We start from the raw sequence: 17,356 nt of genomic DNA, 5'->3' as shown, positions 1-17,356 counted from the left end.
TGAGTACTGGATATTGGCTTTACTTTTAAAGTAATTCTTGGAACTTTGATATATATAACATAGATGTGAATCAAAATCTACCTTAAACTGCTGAGAGAAGTTTTCCACTGTATTTTGTCTTGGTAAAGCTATAAAGTGTTATCACATTGGAATTGTTGCCAAATTAAGGTGTCTGACATGTTTCTGAAAAGGCAGCATTCACCAAAATGGGCATTTTTTATTGTTAGAAAAAGATGGCTCTTTTCATACCGTTTTGGGCTTTAATTATTCTGCTACTTTGTTTTAGCTTTGAACAGTCTATCTATATGAGTGGATCTTATCTTAATATTTTATATGTCTATATAAACACACTATTAAAGAATAATTTTATCACATCTGGTTTTACTGCATCTTGCTGCATGTCTCTAGAGGCATACAGAATTTTTATTTTCAAGCAAATTTATATTAGTTACAGTCTCCAGCTGTTTTAGATATAGAATCATTTCCTGTTGGTACAGTTTCCAGGACAATTCTCTTTTTTTCTTCTCAAAAGAATGAGAAATTTAATTTAACAAAGACATCCTATAATTGCCTTTGTATCTAGCAAGGTATCTAGCAATCTAAATATTTTATTTTATTTAAAACATCTGTCTCCATAATATCATATGACTATACAAACCTATATCAGCCTTCTGAAAGACAGCTGCTGCCACTTTTATTTCATTTACAAGAGACCAGCAAAATTGCTCAAGATAAAGCCCGTCTACCACTGAGTCATATATAAAAAAATTTTGCAAGATGAAAAATTGCTTGCATTTACAGTTCTTGTAAAACTAATCTAGATCTTTTACAAATTTAGAAGCATCGTTTTTCCTTTTCCCTGTTCTCTTACCCCCACCCCAGTCACTATGGAAACATAGGAGCTTTACATATACTTTTTTTCTAAACTCTTTTTTTTTTTTTGAGATTGAAGGCCCATTTCTTTTAAAGATGAAATGCAAACTAAAGTCATATCTTAATTGCCTGCTTGTGGGATCTCTTTATCTCCTGCTATCTTAATTTTAACAAACATTTGGTGTGCATTATATTGGTTAGAATTTTCATGCAGTTTTTTAGAAAATATGTATGGGAAGTGATAAAGTCAATATAGATTTTTATCTCTGTTGTGCTGCTAAGCTTTATTTGCAGTAGTTGTAAACTGTTCCTTTGTCTGAAGTGACTAATACTGAAAAGAAAATATTTAATGGATAATTTCAATATAGGCACAGCAGCTATCCTGGAAAAATAGACATAGGTATTTTAAGGTATGTCTAAATAAGACAAGTTTACCTTTTTCCAAGGAAGTAATCAAAATATTCCTTTTTGGAGAACTAAGGGTATGAAAGGAAAATGTTTATGGTTCCCTACTGGCACACAGTTGTGATTGACAGGAAAAACCAACATGTATGCCACATGAGACATCTTGTTCAGGAACTTTCAGGAGGGTAGTAAATTGGTGTTGGCACAAACACAAAAAAAATAAAATGACTTGATTCAGCAGTTTTCAATTCTAAATCCCCAGGCTCGAAAGAAAGAAGTAAATATTCATCAAATGATCAAAATTTATATTGATTTTTATTCTGCATTAGCAGCTCAAAGTCAAGATTCTTGACAGGGTGGATGTCGGTTTGAATGATTCTCTTTGAAATAAGGATACAGGCACTGGGCTGAGTGCTACTGTGCATTCCTGAACCATAGGAAAAGACTATTAGAACCCTAGGAAGCTAAATTTTTTAAAGAATTGTATAAAAGCATGCTTGTTCTGTACTGTTTTGATAACTAAATTGTTGTTATTAGTATGTAAAGTGATTCTTGTTGTTCCTGCTTTACTCCATCCTTTCCATTATCATCTAAGGACAACTTTTTTACAATACTTCAAAGGAAATGGTACTTCATGTACTATAGTAACGGAGTTAATATCAGTACTTCCCAAAAGAAGTGTGTTTTAGAGTGCTAGTCTGGCAGAGAAAAGGAAGCGAACACTGTATCTGCACATTATACATCTGTAATTTTGCAGTTTCTGCTAGGGAGTAAATAAAGATCTGGGGGAGGGGATGAGGGAAGGAGGATGGAAATCCAGGGAAGAAGAACGTGAGTGTGGATGTAGCACTGAAACACAAATGTGATGACTGTGATTACCGAGCTGTGAGATTTAATGAGAAAGCCTGTATTAGAGTGAAGCAGAAAATCATAACCATCACCTCTAGACTATAGGAGTATAATTGGATCTCAGCCCCCCAGCAAAAGTAAATAAGTAAGTTAGTGACATTTTTAACAAATGTAAATATATTGAGAATAAGAGGGGAAGTGATCTCGATTACTGTACTACTGCAGAATACTTTAACTTTCTCAGCTTGCACTAAAAAGAGATTCATTGTCATAAAATGAAACAAAATAGTGTGTTTTTGTGAGAGGTTTAAATAAGGAGCAAAGTGAGGCAGAAATACTCTAACTATCAGAGTACTAACAAATTTCCCAAATGTCCTCGGTGCTTACAATTCAGTAAACATCTTTAACAGCACAGCTTTAAAATTAAATTTTACAAACATTATGGATAATGCTTTAATAGTATGCAAATTGCAATGAAGTCAGCAGCAGCAAAGCTGACCTCTTAGCAATACAGATATTTTATGTTTAAAACAGTTATCTTTTTACAGTTCCCTCTACCTCAGTAAGTGTCAGGTGCGTCAAGAGGCTCCTCATCAGAGGAGCATAAATAAACTCAAAGGAGCAGCAGCCTGTGCCTGATTTTTATACACAGCAAGGCAGTTGTACAAATCAACATATTAAGCTATGTGTTTTGTCGTTTCTAGGATAATTACTAATATTTTTGCTAAAACTAATCTATACATATGGATAGGGAAAGTAATGTAAAGGGAAAATACTGAGTCTATATTTCCCTGCTATTTTTAAATAAATTAATTGACATTAGTTGACATATCCTCCTTCAGAGTCTGACTATTCTTGCTTAATTGTGCTGTGGAGACAGAGTAGTGTTGATATTGCACAATTTTGTGTTATTAATAGTTCAATATCTAAAAAGCTGATAAAAATTCCCAGTAATCTCTCCCTGTAGGAGGAAAAAAATTGTGTAGTAAGAAAACATTCATATCTCTAGGGGTAACGTAACATCAAATAGACTATCAAGGCATGGAAAGAATCTCCTTCAATTTCAGAACAAGTTAAATAAGCATTCAATGAGTGTCTTTGAGGAACACAGTGTAGGAGTTTGACTTCAAAATGTTTGACACTATTGAACATCTCAAAATATTTGACTCAAAACATTGAATCAAAAGAAGATTTTAGGTCAAAACTTCTGCAATTTTGTGAGTTGATATGTCTAGGAAATTTTGGAACTAGTTATTAAGCACACACATATTTTTATGACTAGGCTAATAAATATGTAGCATTTCTGAAGCATATAGAAGTTTAAAATGGACCTACTAGGGGAAAAAATAAGCTGTTTTTGTACTACTAGTACAGCATGGTAAAACTGACAAGGAAAAGGCTGTAAAATTTTTATGTTAGTTCTGCCATGCCTTCCTGGGATGTTTTGCATAGTTTTCCATAGGAAGTATTGGTTTTGAGAAACTTACCTTTCCTTGCTATTTTTAAATAGACATGTATGTGTCAATCTGCTGTGGGAACAGTGGGAGGTGGAATGTGCACCAGCACTCTGGAATTTCTCTTGCACAAGTGTGCTGTCCTAAATCCTGAACGTGGGTAGCTTTCGCCTTAAGAGCACAGCCATTCTGAATGCCCAGCCCTACGAACTGAGCTAGGTGCATTGCTGCTCCGTGTGATTTGGTACAGGAGCCCTACAGAGAAGTGTGACTTTTAGACGTATCCGTGCATTGGATGATAGACAGACTCTTTACCCATCTTTTTTTTTAGGGCACTTCATTGCTCTAGAAGTGCAAACACAGAAAATGGTAGGAACACTAAGAACAGTGCAAATAATGGAGATTTTAATTAAGTAAGATTAAGTTTATAATTTTAGCACTTTCTGTGCATGACTGGTCTTTGCTCTTGACTGCTTGAGGGTCCTGAGGCTGACCCAGAAAGGTCTTCAGTCTTTCTTTATGTACAACATATTTTTGTATGGGCCTTCTATAACAATTTTTTTCCCTTCCTGACAGGGAGGAAAGTAAGGTTGTTTTGGTGAATTGCTAATTTAATAGGACAAATTCTAGGTTTGTAAGAATTGGACTGTTTGGGTTTATAGTTGTTGTGGCATATGAAGAGGTGTCACTGAAGGAGATGGAAGGCATGTGGCAGTTACAAAGAAATGCACTCTGTTATGTTGATGGGTTTGGCTGGATCTGCATCCTTGTTAATTTGTGTCTCCCACATGTCTTTATCAAACACTGTTCTGTCATCCCAGCCTTTCCACTGTCAGAGCAAGCCTGTTCCCCACCTGGCCCCCAATTATTAGACTCTCTGTCACTCTCTTTCTGCAGGCTGGAGATACAGACCTGCAAGACAAGAAAAGTAGAAAAGGGTCCCAGCCTTTGTTCAATTTCCATTCTTACAAGGACTTTTTTTCACCTGGCAATTTTGGGATGCTGTTGTCAGAAACTATTCAGTGTTAATTAACCTCTCGAGAGGTTAATTCTTTCATACTTTTCTTCAATGCTTTTTGATATTTATGATGTAGGGAGCGTCTCTGGGTTTATAACTGAGGTCTGTATAATGCACAGGGCATGCCATGCTCTTGTGTTGTGTTTAATGTTACCCTACCTATCTAAAATTTAATTTTATGACTCCTGTTTACAGACCTAAAATTCACTGTGCTGTTACTTAAACTCTACATGGAGTTTAAATACCTTGATATGTACAAATGTTGTTGTCTTGTAATTTTGCTCATTCTGTGTGGAGGTTTCACATTGTTGTGATGGTTTTAGCACACTGAAAAGGAAAGCAGTAACATTATTCTTGATATAAAAACATTTCTGATATTTATGACAATAGAAACACTTAGCTAAGATTTTAACTGGTAACAAGCATGCCCTGATTAACAGAATTAATTTCCTGCATGATCAAAACACAGTGTGTCCTTTGTAATAGGACTCTCAAATATTCAGCTCGAAGTAAACATATTTCAGGATACAGGATTTTTTTTTTTTTTAATTTGATTCAGTTCTGAAGACAGTGTGTAAGATGAAGAATCAAGGAAGCCAAATGCAGGAAGGGCAACAGACTAAGAAAGTATTCAATAGCAGCAAGGTCTCTGTTTTAATTATGCAGAGTAAGGGGACAAAAACAAATGCCTAAACTTAGCGTAGAAGCAGTCACTTTAAGTCCAAGAAGCCTAATGCTGCCAAATGATGGCCCAGTGATCTTAAAGGTATTTCCAGCCTAAGTGATCCTATTATTTTATTATACAATGCCTTTTAAAACACTGGTGTGACTTGAAAGTATTCCTTCTACCTTAGGTGTTTTCTTCAATAGAAGACCTGTTGGCTGGGTGTAGGGATGGTGTGGTGGATGATCAAATCTGTCCATATGGAGTTTTTGGACAAATTCTCGCCTGCCAAAGAATGCTTTCTGTAATCTACATCTTCATGGAAGATATTTTGAGCCATATACTTCTCAACATAATTTTATTCAGTAGCTGTAATGTGACAGAGCCAGGGTCTTTTTTGTGTTCCATCATAAAGCCTTCTAATAAATACATGGACGAGTATTCAGCATATTGTCACAGAAAAAAATGCTTTAAGTATTTAAGCACACAAATGCTACTCTAACCAACTTTATTCTGGAAAAAAATTAGTCTCAATTTTAAATCTCAAGAAATTTCACTAGTTGTGGATATACAGAGTGACAAGCTGGAATGTGCATCCTTTTAAAAAGGGACATCTGACTTTGCAGTTCTTTAAAATATACGTATGGGTGAGCATTCTAAGTCTACATGCTGCCTGGGGCCATCTGACCACCTCCTTGTTGGCAGAAACTGGATTGTGTGCTTTAATTTCAGAGGCTGGTTTTATTCAGCTTAAGTTCAAATAATGGAATATTAGAGGAATGAAATATCTGTATTTATTATATAATTCTCACTAAGTACAGTGTAGTGTGGCAGAAGTAAAGTTTCTCTATAGAACTGTAAAGAAAGGATAATGCAAGATGTGGATATTCTCAGCTCAGTCAGAGAGAAAGGTTTTCTAACCAGGCGAGAGCTTGGGAAGCAGTTGAGAAAGAATGTAAATAATTCTCTAATCTATCTTGTTGTTCACATTGTTTATAGATATGTTCTGCTACCGTGCGTCATTCACTGCACACCAATGGTGTGACTTGTTTTTACTCTAAGACCAATGAAATTAGTCCGCATGATGTTCTCTATATACAGAATGGTGCATTTGAAATAAAGGGGAGTTCATTCTCTTTGCCTTCTAATTTGAGTCTTTCATTCCCATCCTGCTCAACAGTGACAGCAAGATAGGATACTTTCATCATTTAAATTTAACTGAATGTATTATATATAATTTGTGTATCTAAAACACAGAATTGTTTGCTTACCATAACATGGTTCATAACACATCACTTGTGCTCCCTGGGAGACACTGTCTGAAAATACTTTCCTTTCAACACCAAATCAATGATATTTATTCTAGTACATTCCAAAATTAAAAAAAATCTGCAGCAGCAAATCACTAGCTCTGAGTTCATATCTCCAATTTACTTTGGTGTAAATTTTGAGTCTCTTGTTTGACACATTATACAATATAACCTTTCAGTCTCCTTCCTCCTACAGTAAGAGTCATTATCCCTTGTCTTTCTCCACTTCAGAATAAGGTCATTCCAACATGTAGGTCTAACAAGAAATACAATGTATTTTCATTGATTTGTATTGTCACTGATTACTCCATGTTATATAGTGATCCGTATAGTAAAGGACATTTTATGTTGTCATGCAAAGCCAGTCTTAAGGAACATATTTGTACCCTGGGCTCTCCCAATTTATTTATAAGTTCTTGGTTTTTAGAAAACGAGCATTAGAAAATAGCCTTGAAATTATTTACCATTATTAATCAATCACTAGAACTGAGTATTAGGCACTAGTCTAGACTTTTTTTTCACTTTTTTTTTCTCAGACTACAGTATTTTCATAGTCTTGTTCAGAGACTGATTCCTGCAGGCTCAGGAAAATGAGAGAATTTTGTAATTTGGTAATTGGAAATATTCCAGTTTAATTTACAACAGAATATTTTAAACTCATTCCATCCTAGTAGGTAGAGAATCCCTACAAGTGTGTAACAAGACTCATCAGCATCTTCATTGTCTTTTTATTGCAAAAATGGTCACTTAGAAGAGGAACATGAAGTGAAAAACTACTGCTGAGTATAATTCCTCACCATTTTTCCCCTCTGTGTTCAATTTTTCACATATTCAGATGTACTACATCCTCAAAAAAAAAGAACTGAATTTCAATTCTAAGATGTGGCACTAGGAGTAAGTGAATTATTACCTCCCACCCTATTTCTATTAGCAATATTTGGGACTATGCTTATCCCAGTAGAATTTTTGAGGGTTTGCTAGATATCTGTGTCCATAGAGCTGTGTTTGTTATAGAGATTGTTCTTTAAGTTTGTGTTATGTAATGAAAATTATATGTAGTGGAATCTGAAAATGCATACAATGTAGGTTTAAATGTAAATCAAGTAGCTTTTCTATATTTGATTAGGAATTTATAAAGTTGTTACTTTATTCTCCCAGAATATTGCAAAACTAGTCCTTGATTGCCACTAAAGATTTTAAGTTGAAAATAAACTGTAGTAGGTTTATTGCATATCTGTGCTCTGTACTTTTTTCTATATTGTGCCTTGTACCTGTTAGCTCAGATTCTGTAAAATGTAGTTTTTGAGACTTAAACTGATCAATACCTACTCAAGGTCTTCAAAGCCTCTTTGGATTTGCAGTTGATATCAGTATAACAGAGACAAAAAAAAATGCTTAAGTATATCAGTGAGAAAGATGAATACATAGAGAAGAGAAATCAGAGATCCATCTGAAACTCTGTGCTGTCTGAGTTTGAGTTGCTTTAATTGTTCATAAACGTTGATAGAAATTGGGTTTAAAAATAAAAATATTTGATTTATAGAGAGATCATATTTCTGAAGTGAAGGAACTGGATTGTATTCAGGCTTCGTAGGGTATGATGTTGATGGAGTTCATAATCCTTAGTACAAGAGGGCCTTATAGCTGCAAGGAAGAAATAGTGGATTCTTATTTATCCTTCTTCATATATTTACCTGTCCTTTACGTCCTGCTTTTTCTTGCCCCCACTGTTCTATTTAATTGTTCTTCTCCCATTTTCCGTATTCATGATTGGGTTGCCTACAAATATTTTTGCAAGTGAACAGGGCATGAACAACCTGTGAAAAAGCTGCTGCCTTTATTTTTAACATTTTAATTTTAAAATATAGAAGAAATTGTCAGATGGGGAATTAAAAAATACAAGGGGAAAAAATTATCTAAATTATTGTGATAGTTTTGCTATTTAAGAAATAGCCTGTGTTCATACAATTCAGGGCTCAGTTTTGATTATGATGTGTGATGTTCCAGATCTTAGGCAACTCCCTCTTTATGGAGTCTTGGGGTGGGAGGGGATAAGGAAGGTTGTATACACAATTTCAGTAACAGCCAAGAAGACCTCAAAACCTCTACCTAAACTCCAGCCAAAACCCATAGCTAAAAAAGTAGGAATTACTTATCTTGATTTATAAACCTGTCTTGAAAATAAGGGAATTTTTTGCTTCAAGTTTTCCACAAGCTTTCCCCTCTAGGCTGAAAACACTCATAGATTTTAATTGATAGGTCTAATTGTTTTAGAAATTTACTGGTCACTGACAACAGGGCTTTAGACTGAATGTGTCATGCCAACATATATAATGGAAATTAAAATGATACAGTGGATTACTGCTTTGTGGTAAGAATAAATTAAAATAATACATTCATAGCCTTATGTGACAAATTCAAAATACTCTGCTGAAAGTTTATCCTGACTGGTGAAGAATCCTTCCAAAAAAGCAATTTGTTCAGGAACCTCTGTATATTGTGGAAGTGGACTGTTTATCAGTTCAGACGAAAATGCACTTGCAGGTGGAAGGGGAACAGGAAGGTGATGCAGTTTATTTGCTGCCTTGGTTGTTTCTGAATTATAAAAATAGCAATTTTATTATAGTTTCTGAGAAAGCAGAGTAGTTTTATAACTTTCTCAAACCTCAACATTTTACTCTAACTGGACAGTCCCAATTAGTTTAGATAATGTTTCTTCACTGGTAACTTTTGTGGTTTAATTTTCCCCTATTTTAAAATAGGTATGAAAGCCTTGAATTATATTTAAATACACAGTGAAAGACCTGCATAGGCTGGTCAGAATCTTTATCTTCTATCTCCCTGGAAAATTGCTAGTATTTTTTGTATTTTTTTTTGGGGGGGGGGGGGTTGTATGTTGGTTTGTTTTTAAATTTCTCAAAAACATCTTGGGATTTATTGAAAAGCATAACTAATTTCATTGTAAGAAGCAGCTGAGAGAGAAAGCTATAAAAGATTGAATGAGAAGTTTTAAAAGGAAATGGAATTTCCAAATTACTTACATTATTTTTCAGCAAAAAAATACACCAAGGCAAGGCCTAAGCAAATATAGAAACTGTTATTACCACGGGCTTATAAAGACATTCCAGCCTTCTTTCAGACTTTCCCTGCTGACATTCTTCAGTGCCTGTTTCCCTTCACTTGCTTGCATTTTTCTTACATTTTACAGACTGCCCTTCTCTCTAGCCCTTTCACTACTTTCTCTTTATGACTTCTGTTGTTTCACAGATTGGTAACTCTGCTGTGCTGTCAGCAAACACATTAACTCTTTACTTCCCTGTCTCCCACAGCAGAAAATACAGGGGAGTCCTTATACAAAATTTCCTCCGTGCCATTTGCATTAACTTGCCATAGCACCAAACAGTTAACCAGGCATTCCACTCCTAATGGAAGTAGAAGTATGTAGTTACACAAAAGTATTGAAGCATTATCAGAATTTGTAATGCGTTTTTCTTTCAATGAAGTATATTAAAAGAAAACAATGGCATATCAGCCCCAAAGTGCTTTTGAACTTACTCTACGCTCTGTTCTTTCTGCTGTTCCTAGGGGCAAGTGTGGCAAACAGCAGATTTTATCCTTGTGTCATCTGGTTCTCTGAGCCCCAGAAGAATACTGATCACCACAGCTGCAATAAATAAAGTGTCTATTCAATAAGTTATGATGCCAAATATTATTCCACATTCTTCTGGACAGGCACAGTCTGATGGAAAACAGCACATCTCACTTATTGCCTTTTTCCTTTCAATTAAAGTTGCTGAGTAATCAGTCTGTGCCAGATACAGGAAAGGAGAATGTGAATAATGCCAATCTGCTTGGGTTTGTTTACTATTACTATTTAAAGGAAAAATACCTATAGCAATATGCCTTTCATTAATTATGAAGCACAGACAGTGTGTTAACAACATAAATCTTGAAACCTGTAAGAAATATAACTTTATGTATCTACCTGTTCTATTACAGTGCTTGGTTTCTAATATCTTTTTTATTCATGTCCAGACATTTTTATGCAGCATTTGATTGGATATACATCTCATGGAATATATAACACATTCTCTGATAGAAACTTCAATAGTTCATTTCTAGCATTTGGGATTATGCAGTAGTTCTTCTCTGACTTAATGGTTCAGCCTTTTTCACTATCACATACAAGGAGAAAACTAATGGTGTGAATAATTTGATTAAAACTGTTGCAGTCCAAAAATATTTGTTTTAAATGTATTCTTTCTGAATTATTTTTGTAATGTTCTGCTTTGTTTTTTCCCTTCTTTGTTTTCTTTTTCTAGGCTGAGGTTCAGCTATGCTATCTGGAAGCACAAAGAGATGCTGTTGAACAGATGTCCTTAAAACTGTACAGTGAGCAGTACAACAGTAGTAGCAAGCGAAAGGAAGAGTTTGCTGATATGTCAAAAGTTCACTCAGTGGGAAGTAATGGGTAGGGAACTATTCTTTTTGTTGTTTTATTCTCACTGATCTGTTTTGTTTTTTTTTTTTTTTTTAACATGCTATACTTTTTCTTACTACTAGTTAAGCAATATATATCTTCCTAGGCCAAGAGGCAGGGAAAAACTGTTTCTATTGCTCTCTTTTTTTAAATATATGGATGCAAAAATAATGGGTTCTGGATAATTTATCCAAATGATAGTTTGTTCATAGGAACACCTAATATTATCTAATAGTGAACTGTTACCTGAATTAAAAAAAAAATATTGTGTCCTTTTTCTTTAGGCTTTTCTCCTCCAGCAGCTTCATATTATTTGATTTCTTAACATCTTCCAAGGAAGAATCTTGATAGTGAAATTGTGTCTTTGCAAGACCTCTATAATCATTTTCTCCTAGTGACTAACTAATATGAATATGAAGCCATTCAATTGTAGTTCAAACATACAGGTTTTTGTACTTCAAGAAAGCATTTATTTTAACTGTTTTCCCTTTTTTTAGACTGTTTTTCCTTTACTTGTTTTTTCTTTTAATTAATGTTAGCACACATATGCATGTGTATATCATATGTAAAAGTGTGCATTCAAAAGCATTCTTTCTTAATATTTTGAACATATTAATCACTGGAATATGCTAAAATGACTTCTTGCTTCCCTCTCTTTTTCACAATCAAGGAAACCTGTAGTTAGGGAAGAAGACTTTCTTTAAGGTCTTCTGAAAACCATATCTTCTAACCACTAGTGCCCCAAAATGAACATAGAGAAACCTACCTGTGGGGTCATAATAGTGTAGGCCAAAAGCAGGTCAAAGAACCCAACTAGTGCTCATTGTTTAGGGATGGCCTCATCCTGATAGAAGTTTCCTTGTAACTGGCAAGTACTTTTGCCTGCAATTTGCTATGCAAGAAAAGTAATTGACAAAGGTGTTCATGAGTTCTTTATCTCCAGGACTCCCCTTTCCAATTGTTAACTCAATGTTCAGGTCTTGGAAACACAGTTTTATTAAATTACCAACTGTAAAGATAAATGAGCCTTGTAAACATCCCCTCTTATTATACGGAAAGATGGCTGTTTTAGAAAAGTTGATGTGGGCTAATTATGTAGGATTACTGAGATCTTGATTACATATGCAGAAATCTGTCAGATTCTCAAACATGCCAGTGCAGCTAGTGCCAAGCGTAAAAATAATTTGTTCAGAATTTGTGTGTATATGTATATAAATGTACACTGAGGGCTACACGTTCAAAACCAGCTTCTAATTTTGCAGCCATCACTGAATGTGAGCAAGGCTTAAGGTTGGAATATTGAGGAGGATGTAAGACACATCAACAGACAATTTTCCTGAAGGGAGGAGATGTAAAGCTTTATGCTTCACAGAGAAATCCAGTTTGTAACTCTACGTACCAGATGTGATAATCAAATGTTTCTTAAATGCACTTATTTTCACTTTTAATTATATGCTTTGAACTGGAAATGGTCATCTCCTAGTATTTCAAACCTTTTTAGTGCTGTGGCCGCCTTTCTGGGCCCGTAAGGCCATCTCAGGCCTTAGAAGCTCAACAGTGACTTCAGGAACCAAAGGGCTGGAATCAGACCAGAATAATACCACTTATTCAGCCATTGTAGAAACTAGTGGGGACTAAATTCAGCTGGAAAACTTTTAGTTGAACCCGTCTGAAATGCTGTGTTGAAAAAAATTGAAATTCCTTGCAGCTATTTAAAAATATAATTGATGCAACAGTTCCTTACTGCATAAAAACCATGGACAGAAACTGCACAGTAGCATGACCTAACTAGAGACAGCGATCTCTACAGAGAAGGGGCTATTTGCACAAATTAGGGTATCTATCCATTTGCTGTTGTGGAAGTCTGACCTAGGAAAAAGGAGACTGTCCACAGGGAGAACAAGAGCTATTTTAAATGAAGAATTTTTTTATATGACATGTGTTTGTGCAGGAAGTAGCTAAACTGAGGTGCGGTGTTGAGTTCTTCTCCCCGGTCCTGGGCGGCTCTGCAGCCCAGCTAGGCTCTGCCCTGGACCGGGGCTGCCGTGGGTTCGGAGGCTCTAGTGCCAAGCCTCCGCGTGGGTTTGCTGCGTTCTGTAACCGACACTGAGAGGAGACAAAGGGGCAAGGAGGCACACTCTCTCACGGCTGGAGAGAGTTTATTCCCGCGTGACCGCCGCGGTGGAGGGTGGCGTCCTCTCTTAGTGCCCACGTGGTCAAGATGGTGACAAAACAAAGGAAGCATGGGGTTTTATAGGGGGCGGGCAGACAGGGGCGGAAGCCCGCCTCACCCAATGGGGACAGGCAACGGGGGAGTGACATGGACCATGGCAGCCTATGAGAACACAGCAGGGGTGGATACAGGGTTCCGGGACAAATAGGAATACGGGGATGGGGTAACAGACACAGAACTCTCAGGAATGAACAGGGGGTGGTTACAAGAATGACATGGGAATGCTCCAATGGTAGATAATGTGGAGCAGACCATTGTGAGGGGAAAATGGGGGTACAAAGAACTAGCTAACTAACATTATTAAAACCCCTAACTGAACCAGCCCAGGATGCAACACTGAGGTAAGGTAGTATTTGCAGAATAGTGTGATTCTAGTGGGTGTGTAAGGAACTGCAGATTTCCTGTGAAACAGTAATCTTGTTAAACCAGCAATAGAGGTTTTCATACATTAGCCTGAAAATGGCCAAAGTGACAAAGGAAGAGGAAAGAATGAGTATCCACTGCAGGAGAACACCAGCTAGCCAGGAGGTAAGAGATACCCGAGAGTAGTTTAGGGCAGGTGCAAATTGTTTAGGGCAGGTGCAAATTGGGCTGGAAATACTGTATCCCCTCCAAACTGGAGATGAGTGCATTCAGGTCCTATTGGGAGATATGGACAGCACCATTGTACAGCATGAAAGCGAGATCCTAAGATCCTGTCATCAGTGGGTATTGGGCCTTCATGCATGAGACTTTGAAAGAAATGCATTAGAGAGGGCTTTAAGTATGTGCCAAACACAGGGAAGTTTTAAAACTGTTAAGGTGATAACTCTGAATTCTCCTATGTCTCCCTAATAAAAACATGTGAAAAGAGTTCCATAAAATTATGACCCAGAAACTTGAAGGGACGTTTTGTCTGGCTGAATTTTTTGGTAGGTGTACCAGTGTGTTTACAGTACTTCTAAATGCCATGTGAGATATGCCATAAAAAAAATACTACAAACTGGAAGTGCATGTTAAACATGGGGAAAAAAGCTGATGGAAATAGCTTCACATTCCTTTTATTTATTAATGCCACAGACGAACTGGTTTTCTCATGAGAAAGGTGCTCATGAATTTTCATTCAAAATAATAAATTGGTGTCCACATTTTAAGAAATATGTTTAGGGTTCAAGGGATTAGACATGCAACTCTGCATATCTGATTCCTGGTTTACCAAGACAAAATATACTTCTTAATGTAATTTTAGTTATTACATAGCTAATGGTTTTAGCTTATTAACCAACAAACTTCATCAAGGAAGCAGTTTTTACCTGCCCTTTAACTAACATTATAGCATTTTTGTTGGCAATGTTTGGGTACTTTTAATAGAGGATATTTTTCTTTTTCAATAAACAGATTAACTAATTTATTCCTTTTTTAGTGTTTGGTGGATTCATATAATCAACCAAAATTTGATCTTTCCATGCTAATTGCATCTTTGACACACATCAGTATTTCAGAAGTCATGCTTTTCCTGGTTCTGCCTGTGGCAATATAAAAGAAAGATCTGCTAAGCTCAGGAAAAGTAGATTCTGAATAAAAAAGAAATATTAAATATACCCCAGAAGTACTGACAGATACGTTCCAATCTTAACGTCTCTGTAGTCCTACAATTTCTTGATTTTTTCTGAATATCTTTTTAGCGGCTTAGTAACTTGCATCCTCTTCCAAACAGTAATTTAATAGTGATCACTAAATTCATTCATTTAGATGCAAGACATTAATTTTTAAAAAATCTGTTTTTAAAAATATATATCAGAGACATTCTAAAACCATTGAAAGTATTGCAAACATATTTTAAAAATATTGATGATGCTCTGTAGGCTGACTTCTCTATCTTCAGTCTCAGGCAAATAGCTGCCATAGACAGTTGCTTAAAAAAGCTCCTAGATTTTACTTCAGAAAACAAAAAACCCAACAAAAACCAAAACAAACAGACCCCCCCAAAAAACCCCAAACCCCCTCAAAAACAAAAACCCAAAAAAAAACCCCAACCAACCAAGAGAGAATAAGTACATTATATAACCCCAAACCCCCTCAAAAACAAAAACCCAAAAAAAACCCCAACCAACCAAAAAAAAGAGAGAATAAGTACATTATATAAACTATGGGGAAGAAAACCAAATCTCTTTTGTCTTGTATCCTTTCCTGGGCTTTTTCCAGTGAATGCTGTTTCTCTCACTCTTGGTTTTGTGTTGAGTTCCTGTTTAGAACATTATTTTGAAATCAAAATATTCAGCTGTTTTCTAGTGCTTATCCATTTTTTATAAAGGTCAAAGAAAAGTGCGTTTCTGTTTCTTTAAAGGATTGGTTCATTTCAATACAAATAAACGGACCAATTTGGACTGTAAGTAAGATGTGGATCTTTAGACACAAAGCAGCAGCATGTCTCTTGCCTATTATAGAGAAATACAAGTCCACCTCCTAATGCATTTTCCAAAAGCATCCCATGCAATTCTCTACGTAGGCTTTGTTTCGTGTCATCTTCATATATTAATTTAGGATTTTCACTGGTACAAACCATCCAAGTCAACTGAATCTGTACCAATTTTCAGGTTATGAAATCTAACATTTTCTGTTATAGAACATATGTTTTAATAACTGCCTGTCAGTTTTATGTCTTTGAATAATATTGAGATAAGATGGAAGAGAAGAAAAGGAGCAGTAGGTACTGAGGATGCAGAATGGTAATACTGCTGTCTGAGGAAGGGGTGAAGATTCAGTAACATTGCCAAATATACAGTTCAATATGGAGTTTAGTTTTCTTTTAGTTTCCAAATGATATCAGAGTCAAATAACTCCTGAAACAGGAAAAAAGCCCTGAACTCCAATTGAGACTTATATTTCAAGAATAGTAACCTGACCTTTTCTGCTAGCTCTTCTTTCTTTATGGTAACACTGCTTACCTTCTCAGGGCAGCAGCAGTTTTAAGTAAGTGCACCTCATAAATTATTGAGTAAAAGTATACTAAGTACAGTGGATTAAACTAGAGGGTTACTACAGAAGCAGAAATTAGTGCTTGTGCATTATACAATACTTTCTTTGTTGTCAATTCATTGAAAATAATACCACAGAGGCAAGTGCTTTCTTCTCTCTTGCCTGCTTTCTTGAGCAAAGACAGTTCTACTTGTCACAACTTTATCTGTATGCTTTCAAAATTACCATACACGTGGTACTCTAATTAATAACAAATAAAACTGCAATAGTACTAATGACATTAAAAGCATGTTTAGTTTATTGTTTCTCTGTTGAAACACTGCTCAATTTTTAATGGAGTTGTTAAAAAAGTTCTTAATAATTGGAGAAATTAGCTTTAGTGGAACATGTGCTATTCTTTGATCAGTATGGGAGTTTTTTGATACTATTGGCAAGGCTTTTGTTAGTTCCAATTTTGCAAATTTGAAGATCCCTTTTCAAGAGGTATCTATTTGACGAATGTGCAGTTTTTCAGCATGTACTTTCTGTCTTGTATCACAGTGTTTTAGAAGAATCTATGCTTTACTTATTCACTAGGCTTTCAATAGAGAATCACATTAATCCTTTTAAGCTCCTTATTCTAATGATTTATTTTGTTGAAAACCGTAGTGATCCTCCTTTGAATTTTAATGATTGCTGGCTATTCAGGGATTCATTGTTTTGACTTCCTGTCCTTACCTTTGTTTCTTACATGTCTGTAGGGAACACCTGTCTAATACTGTATCTGGCCTTAGTTCTCACTGGCTTACCATATTCACTCAAGCCTATCTTAAGGCGTTAAGTTGAAATGCTAGCTACTCATCCATGAAAATAAATGTAGGATATTTACAAAGATAGGCAGATAGACAGCAGAGGGATGGCTGAATGGATTGAGTAATTTTTTGATGTAAATGTTATTTTCATTTGAATTATATCAAGGTGATTGTTGCAAAATTTGCTCAATATAAAGCCAGCACTGTAAAAATAATTAAACAACACCTATAGGGGATTTATATTTCAAAATTTTTGAAGCAAATGCAGTATGCCAACAGTTGTCACGATTTGGCATCAGCTGCTCAATTTAGGTCATGGCA

At 35.6% G+C, this 17,356-nt stretch overlaps 1 protein-coding gene across 1 annotated transcript in view; it reads left to right on the top strand.

Moving 5' to 3' along the window:
- The window catches only part of AKAP6 (A-kinase anchoring protein 6), a 214,800-nt gene that overhangs the window by 118,821 nt on the left and 78,623 nt on the right, over window positions 1–17,356 (top strand). Inside the window, exon 7 of the mRNA XM_053946534.1 lies at window positions 10,896–11,044. Within this exon, the coding sequence (XP_053802509.1) occupies window positions 10,896–11,044 (149 nt within the window). The remainder of the gene's footprint in view (window positions 1–10,895; window positions 11,045–17,356) is intronic.

Source organism: Vidua chalybeata, chromosome 6 (assembly GCF_026979565.1).
Source record: "Vidua chalybeata isolate OUT-0048 chromosome 6, bVidCha1 merged haplotype, whole genome shotgun sequence".
NCBI classification, from domain to species: domain Eukaryota; kingdom Metazoa; phylum Chordata; class Aves; order Passeriformes; family Viduidae; genus Vidua; species Vidua chalybeata.
Note: the sequence above shows the minus strand (reverse complement) of the source record. Positions and strands in the feature narration are given on the sequence as shown.